Source organism: Mustelus asterias, chromosome 8 (genome assembly GCF_964213995.1).
Source record: "Mustelus asterias chromosome 8, sMusAst1.hap1.1, whole genome shotgun sequence".
NCBI classification, from domain to species: domain Eukaryota; kingdom Metazoa; phylum Chordata; class Chondrichthyes; order Carcharhiniformes; family Triakidae; genus Mustelus; species Mustelus asterias.
Window position 1 is genome coordinate 2,790,074 of NC_135808.1, and position 8,589 is coordinate 2,798,662.

Here is an 8,589-nt window from a genome sequence, read left to right on the forward strand (position 1 = left end):
CAAACAAAACTTCAATAAAACGTTTTTGATGAATCTGAAAAGGTTGTGCAGCCTATAGAAGATCCTTAATCAGGGAGTTCATACTCCAATAGGCCAACCTCAATGGCCTGATTGATGTCATTACAGATCATTTATTGAATTTTCTTCCACTTTAATTAAATCTCATGTGTGTATATGCTCTTTTTAAAGCCCTATGAATTATCGGATGGTTCTGTGGTGATTAACGCGAGGAATCAGAATTTCTACCACTGCCACTGCAGGATAATAGTGAAGAGTTATGATGCGTGTGAGACTCTGCCAATAGAAAACGTGAGCTTTGACGAAACTCTGGTGGACCCGGCTGTAGCCGCTGGAGCTTTAGTCAAAGACAACATTGTTTTCTTCAGTAATCCTGCAAACCCATCCAAACGTGAGTTTTTATGGATGCGATTCCATTTGTATGTCCTCGTGGGGATAGGTACATCCTACCGTACATTCAAAGCACACAGATCCAGTCCAGTTGAATGGGATAAAGGATCCCTTGTCTAATGACTGAAATTAAATTGAATGGTCTCCCCCTTGTGACCTTTCTTGCTTGTGTCCCTGTGCAATCCTCCAACGTTTTGACAATGAATCAAAGAAACATCTGTCCAAGTGAAGCCACATGTGAATAATCATTAATTCATAGCAAGTGAACTTGAAGAGCCACAATCGCAATTAGATTCACTCAATCCAGTTGCTGCAATTTGTCATCACCTTACTATTCAAATTAATGAACATTCTATGCTTCCCTACATCAGTGCAAAGGAAAGAACTTGCATTTCTCTAGAGTGAGAAGGGATCTCCTAGAAACTTGTAAAATTCTAACAAGATTAGACACGGTAGATTCAGAAAGAATGTTCCTGATGGTGGAGCGGGAGGAGGGGGGGGGGTCCAGAACTAGGGATCATAGTTTGCAGATAAGGGGTAAATCTTTTAGGATGGGTGGTGCGGTGGCACAGTGGTTCGTACTCCTGCCTCACGGGACTAATGGTGGCTAATGGTGAGCAGAGGGCAATGGGCATTGGAACCTTGTCCGAATGATGGGACCACCAGACTATCTCCTTACAAATTAGATTGAAGGATAGAGAGAAAAATAAAGAAACAGAGAAAGGAATAGGGTGAATTAGAGTGAAATCAGGTACAAAAAGGAACAAGAAAGATAGGATTGACAAAAAGTGTGAAGAGAGACAGAAAAGTGGAGCAAGAAGAAACTTATTTGAAACTAAAGAACAATTTACTACCTCTAGGAGTGGTACTTTACTATTTAGAATTAGTTCTTCCCAACCAACATCCCTAAAAAGCTCCAGGGACCCGGGTTTGATTCCCGACTTGGGTCACTGTTTGTGTGGAGTTTGCACATTCTCCCCGTGTCTGTGTGGGTTTCGTTCAGGTGCTCCGGGTTCCTCCCACAGTCCAAAGATGTGCGGGTTAGGTGGATTGGCCAGGCTAAATTGCCCCTTAGTTTCAGGGGGGAGTAGCTACAGTAAATGCATGGAGTTATGGGGATAGGGCCTGGGTGGGATTGCGGTCGGTGCAGACTCAATGGGCTGAGTGGCACTGTAGGATTTATGACTGAGATGAAGAGAAATTTCTTCACCCAGAGGGTGGTGAATGAATGGAATTCACATCACAGAAAATAGTTGAGGCCAAAACATTTCAAGAAGAAATTAGATATAGCTCTTGGGGCTAAAGGGATCAAGGGATATGGGGGGAAGGCAGGATCAGGATATTGAATTTGATGATCAGCCATGATCAGAATGAATGGCGGAGCAGGTTTGAAGGGCCAAATGGCCTCCTCCTGCTTCTAGTTTATATGTTTCTACCTCAGGACATTGCAAAGCCCTTTACAGCCAATGATGCATTGTTGAAATGGGATCACTGTTGTAATATAGGAAACACACAGTGAGGTCCAGCAAACAATGAGATAAATACACAATGATCTATTTTTAGGGATGTTGGTTGGGAAGAGCTAATTCTAAATAGTAAAGTACTGCTCCTAGAGGTAGTAAATTGTTCTTTAGTTTCAAGTAAGTTTCTTCTGGCTCCACTTTTCTGTCTCTCTTCACACTTTTTGTCAATCCTATCTTTCTTGTTCCTTTTTGTACCCGATTTCACTCTAATTCACCCTATTCCTTTCTCTGTTTCTTTATTTTTCTCTCTATCCTTCAATCTAATTTGTAAGGAGATAGTCTGGTGGTCCCATCATTCGGACAAGGTTCCAATGCCCATTACCCTCCGCTCACCATTGGCCACTCACATTCCAGCAACTTACAAGGAAAATGTTTTTTGAGTGGGGGCTGGAGGGGGGAAAGATTTAAAGAAGCACGCTGTTCCAGCAAAATCTAGGGAATATTGTAGCTCAGTTGTAATTACAAGAAGAAGTCTCACAACACCAGGTTAAAATCCAACAGGTTATTTGGTAGCACGAGCTTTCAGAGCGCTGCTCCTTCATCAGGTCAGAGCAGCGCTCTGAAAGCTCGTGCTACCAAATAACCTGTTGGATTTTAATCTGGTGTTGTGAGACTTCTTACTGTGCCCACCCCAGTCCAACGCCAGCATCTCCACATCGTAATTACAAGATGCACACTTTTGAATTCATTTTAACTTTTTCCTCTTCTTTTAATCCCTAGGTATAGATCTGACACTTAGATGGAGCTATGACGAAGGGAAATCATGGGTAAAGAACAAAGTAATGATCTGGCAGGGCCCAAGTGGTTATTCCTCCATGACTACCTCCAAAAACACAAGCAACGACCAATACATCTACTTGATTTATGAGAAGGGCCTTGTAGACATAACGGAATCCATATCATTTGTGAAGATTGCTATCAAATAAATGTCTGATTCAGTTGCTTCTCACCTGAGAGCCTCTGTGGACAATGGGTGTGTGACCCAACCAAGTCTTAATGACCCACAGGCTCCAACGTATTGGAAAAAAGAAGTGCTTTTTCACACCACTACGCAATTTCCTAGTTTTCCATGACTTAAGATAGGTTTTAAGTTGAAATCAATATGTTAAAACTCCAAATTGTTTTATGATCCTCTCAACTGTGCGACAAGCGCATTTATTCTTCCTTCACTTAATGGTGAGCCTGAGACATGGACTTGGCACCATCTGCAATGGTTTTGCAGCATGAAATGTTTCAACTTGTGGCCAGCCCTCGTCTTGGGCAGGTTTTCAAAATCTGCCAATTTTTGATATACATCATTTTCAGGACCATATTGAAGCTGCTGCGAAATCTGCACTTCAAAAAAAACATTTTCAATGAAGTTTGTAAGAATTGTGTTTAACTGGGTGAACATGGCAGTCTGACAAAATGTGAGACAGGTGTGTGAGAGAGAGAGAGAAAAAACATCTTGATGAGAATGAGGTTCCTACTTGGATCATTACCACTGATGGTGAACCCAGGTCAGGTTATGAGCAAACAGCCGACAGGAGAGATCTTTTGGAAGAAAATGTTTGGATTTTGTGGTCTTAAGACAATCCTTTCAAGTCGTGTAGGAGAAAGAGCAAAGTGCAAGGTTGCATTGTGCAGCTCCTTAAATAACCAATTCAGCTGGATGGATCAAGTGAGCTTTTCTCATTTCCCCATTGTTGTGGCCTATAGACGTGAGGCTGGACTCCTTGAGTGAAGGTCTGCTGAGCAGGCTGAGTTGTCAGAATATAACTTGTATATTATAAATCTTGGAGCTTCAGGCTAGTGACTGTCCTCTTAGCTCTGTGTGGGGAAGGGACATTTGACAAAGAGTGCGGGTGTATTTTTGCACATGCTTTATATGTGACAGAGAAAATACTTGAACAAACTGAGATCCAGGGCAATGGTTAGGGGTTCTATAATTGCCTGTGGTGCACCCAGAACTAGCAAGAGATACAAGCCATGGATTCTTTCCTGACTGCCGGCCAGTAGCTCTTGCGTAACGTGTACAGAGGCTGAATGATGGCAGGGTGAGGTTTGGCTGTGTTTGCCTCCATTTTGTATTGACATTGCCGTCTTGGTCTGAGTAACTATTTTGGTATCAGAATGTTGCCAGGCCAGAGACACCATACCTCCAGTGTCGGTGCATTCAGGAAAGGCCAATATTTAAATAAGGGCAAGGAGGGGGGGTTAAGAAAACATAACCCATAAGGAAAAGTGACAAGTTTTATTTGACTACGTTGTTCAGATTTTTATATTTAATCAGAGGGCAATATTTTTAACATGTCTACTGAAAAGATTTATATTATTGTTCCAGATATATTGTTCCAGATGGGAACACATCCTCAATATTGATATCGGAACAGGGAAATGGGTCCCATTTAAAAGACTGAGGACCCTGCCCAAATCTAAGCTCAGATACCCTCTGTGCAAATATAAATTGGTTTCAATCCACCTTTTACTTCTGTATTCTGTTTACTGTAGCCAGTAAGTGCTCTCAGTGTAATACTCTGCAGAGATAACCAGGTCAAAATCTGTAAATAAAGGAACTAAGCCAGACATTAACCAGGATAATTTACATTTGATGTTTTTGGATTGGATTTTTAATGTTTGCCAGGCAATCCGATTATTTGTACAATAAAATTTCACAACTTTTCTATACCGTGTCCTGCTCTTGCTTGTAGCCTGCACGCTATTGGTGTCTTTATTTTCTTCATTGTAACGTTGCTGAGCACAAAAGGTGCAGCTGCACCTTTGAGCTTCTGATCTCCTGTCCTAGTATACTTCTGGGTGGCTCCACATCCCATTTCTGTTGAAGCACCTATATTGTGCAGTGATCTGAGTAAAGAATCATCATGTCCAGCAGAGGGAAAGGAGGTAAAGGCAGAGCAAAGTGGCACCTTAATATCCAGGGCATTACAGCCAGCAATCTGCCGCCGCCTGGCTCGCTGTGGCGGTGTCAAGTGGATCTCCGGTTTGACCTACGAGGAGACCCGCGGGATGCTGAAGGTTTTCCTGGAGAATGTGATCAGGGATGCGGTCACCTGCACTAAACACAAGATGGTCACTGCCATGGATGTGGTGTACGCTCTGAACTGCTAGGGCTGCACTCTGTGGATTCAGTGGCTGAACACACTGCGGGACAGTTTGTCACTTTGAAGGAGCTATATAATGCCAAGTTGTTGTTGAAACTTATCTCTTTGACCAAACTCAAGTGGGAACAAATGCCAGTCTTGCAAGAGATGCCCGACTCCCCAGAATGCAATATTTAAAACGTTAAGATATATTTCAGCCAAGGTGAGAAGTTCCACAAGGCTATTAACTGCTGTAGCACAGCTATATGGTATAATATCCATGCTTAGAAAGAGGGGAGAAGGCAAGGCACTTGATTCATTGTTCATTCAGAGAGCTGGTCCACTTATGATGGGCCAAATAGCCTCCTGTGCTGTAACAATGGGATGAAGTGGAAAGGGTCGAGAGCTTCAAGTTTTTAGGTGTCCAGATCACCAACAACCTGTCCTGCTCCCCCCATGCCGACACTATAGTTAAGAAAGCCCATCAATGCCTCTACTTTCTCAGAAGACTAAGGAAATTTGGCATGTCAGCTACGACTCTCACCAATTTTTACAGATGCACCATAGAAAGCATTCTTTCTGGTTGTATCACAGCTTGGTATGGTTCCTGCTCTGCCCAAGACCGCAAGGAACTACGAAAGGTCGTGAACGTAGCCCAATCCAACCTCCCATCCATTGACTCTGTCTACACTTCCCGCTGCCTCGGCAAAGCAGCCAGCATAATTAAAGACCCCGCGCACTCTCTTCCACCTTCTTCCGTCGGGAAAAAGATACAAAAGTCTGGGGTCACGTACCAACCAACTCAAGAACAGCTTCTTCCCTGCTGCTGTCATTAGACTTTTGAATGGACCTATCTTGCATTAAGTTGATCTTTCTCTGCACCCTAGCGATGACTGTAACACTACATTTTGCACTGTCTCCTTTCCTTCTCTATGAGCAGTATGCTCTGCTCTGTCTGTATAGCGCACAAGAAACAATACTTTTCACTCTATACTAATACATGTGACAAATCAAATCAAATCAACAATTCTGTGATTACTGGAACAATGTAACACAAAGTGAAACACAGGAGTGAACAGTAAGTTGCCAGAATATATAATCTTCTGCATTTTCTTTCTTTCCAGAGTATTCCCTAATTTTTTTTCTCTAGAGCGTAGGAGGCTTAGGGATGATCTTATAGAGGTCTATAAAATAATGAGGGACATAGATCAGCTCGATAGTCAATATCTTTTCCCAAAGGTAGGGGAGTCTAAAACTAGAGGGCGTAGGTTTAAGGTGAGAGGGGAGAGATACAATAGTGTCCAGAGGGGCAATTTTTTCACACAGAGGATGGTGAGTATTTGGAACAAGCTGCCAGAGGTAGTAGTAGAGGCGGGTACAATTTTGTCTTTTAAAAAGCATTTAGACAGTTACATGGGTAAGATGGGTATAGAGGAATATGGGCCAAATGCGGGCAATTGGGACTAGTTTAAGGGTTTAGAAAAAAAAGGGCGGCATGGACAAGTTGGGCCGAAGGGCCTGTTTTCATGCTATGACTCTAATTAAATTTTATGATTTCTAAAGGGCAGATTGTGCCTGACTTAATTTAAATTCTGAGGAAATGTGGACAATGGGAATGGAATAGACACACATGATATTTACGGAATATAGGATTAACGTATGGGCCTGTGACTGAGGGACCCAACCAAATATGGGGTCTTGGGATGTGATGGGTTTTTAAAATTCACTTACGGGCTGTGGGTGTCGCTGGCTAGGCCATCATTTGTTACCCATCCCTAACTTCCCTCCATTTCAGAGGGCATTTGAGAGTCAACCACATTGCTATGGCTCTGGAATAAGGTGCTGACTGGGTAAGGATGGCAGATGTCCTTCCCTAAAGGGACACTAGTGAACCAAACGGGTTTTTACAATAATTGACAATGGTGCCACGGTCATCAGTAGAATCATAATCCCAGATTTTTATTGAATTCAAATTTCACCATCTGCTGTCCCCAGACCTTGGATTACCTGGATCTCTGGATTCCTAGTCCAGTGGCAATACCACTACACCACCACCTCTCCTTAGGATAGTGCTGAGAGAGGGAAGCAAAAGGAAATAAGAAACCCGGGGCTAAGAAGGTGGAACAAAATCTGGAAAATCCCTGTCCACTCACTCAGGAAATAGAGACCAGTCAAGGCGAATACATTGACCATGCCAGTGTTAGCTGTTAAATCACGACCCTCTCTTTAGAAGATGTGATCCCTTCCTCAGGCCAGTTCCCATTTGAAGGTATGCAGAGAGTCAACACAATGTACAAGTTAGCATTCCAGTAGAACATAGAAATAGCAGTAGGCTATTCAGTCCCTCCGGTTTGGTCCACCATTCAATGAAACCGCGGCTAATCTGTATCTTAACCCTGTTTGTCCTCCTTGGTGTTGTAGCCCTCAGCTTCTCAGCCATTTGGCTGATATCAACATAGAAACATAGAAGATAGGAGCAGGAGGAGGCCATTTGGCCCTTCGAGCCTGCTCCACCATTCATTAAGATCATGGCTGATCATCCAACTCAATAGCCTAATCCTGCTTTTTCCCCATAACCTTTGATCTCATTTGCCCCAAGTGCTATATCCAGCCGCCTCTTGAATGCATTCAATGTTTTGGCATCAACTACTTCCTGTGGTAATGAATTCCACAGGCTCATCACTCTTTGGGTGAAGACTGTCTGTGTGGAGTTTGCACATTCTCCTCGTGTATGCGTGGGTTTCCTCCGGGTGCTCCGGTTTTCTCCCACAGTCCAAAGATGTGCGGGTTAAGTTGATTGGCCAGGTTAAAAATTGCCCCTTAGAGTCCTGGGATGCGTAGGTTAGAGGGATTAGCGGGTAAAATATGTGGGGATAGGGCCTGGGTGGGATTGTGGTCGGTGCAGACTTGATGGGCCGAATGGCCTCCTTCTGCACTGTAGGGTTTCTATGATTCTATGTATCCTTACTTCTGTCTTAAATGGTCTATCCTGAATCCTCAGACTGTGACCCCTGGTTCTGGACTCCCCCCACCATCGGGAACATCCTCCCTGCATCTACCCTGTCCAGTCCTGTTAGAATTTTATAAGTCTCTATGCGATCCCCCCCCTCATTTGTCTGAACTCCAGTGAAAACAATCCTAACCTAGTCAATCTCTCCTCATACATCAGTCCCGCCATCCCCGGAATCAGCCTGGTAAACCTTCGCTGCACTCCCTCGAGAGCAAGAACATCCCTCCTCAGAAAAGGAGACCAAAACTGCACACAATCAAGCATCAGATCTAGCCCAAGCTGGCGTGCAATGCCTCATCTTCTCAGCTTGGATCTTGTTTGTCTCCCTTTTTATGGGGACGTTGAATTGGATTCAATTGGTTTTTGGAATGAGCGAGCAACGGATGGATTTGTGTTTGCCCGATCCATTCTGAGCATTGGCTTCATAACTTTAAGGATAGAGTAAAAAATAAATAAATATCCTTACCTCACAAAAAAATCTATCAATTCCAACAAATTTAAAGTTGACCCCAAGTTATCAACAGCATTTGGGGAAGAGTCTCAGATTTCCAATATTTTTTGCATGAAG

General features: G+C 43.3%; 1 protein-coding gene across 1 annotated transcript in view; it reads left to right on the plus strand.

The window, feature by feature from the left end:
- Positions 1-4,596, plus strand: part of neu1 (neuraminidase 1) — a 33,356-nt gene extending 28,760 nt beyond the window's left edge. The window contains exons 5-6 of the mRNA XM_078217275.1: positions 190-409; positions 2,652-4,596. Coding sequence (XP_078073401.1) covers positions 190-409; positions 2,652-2,857 — 426 coding nt within the window. The 3' untranslated portion in view covers positions 2,858-4,596. The remainder of the gene's footprint in view (positions 1-189; positions 410-2,651) is intronic.
- Positions 4,597-8,589: the final 3,993 nt, after the last annotated feature.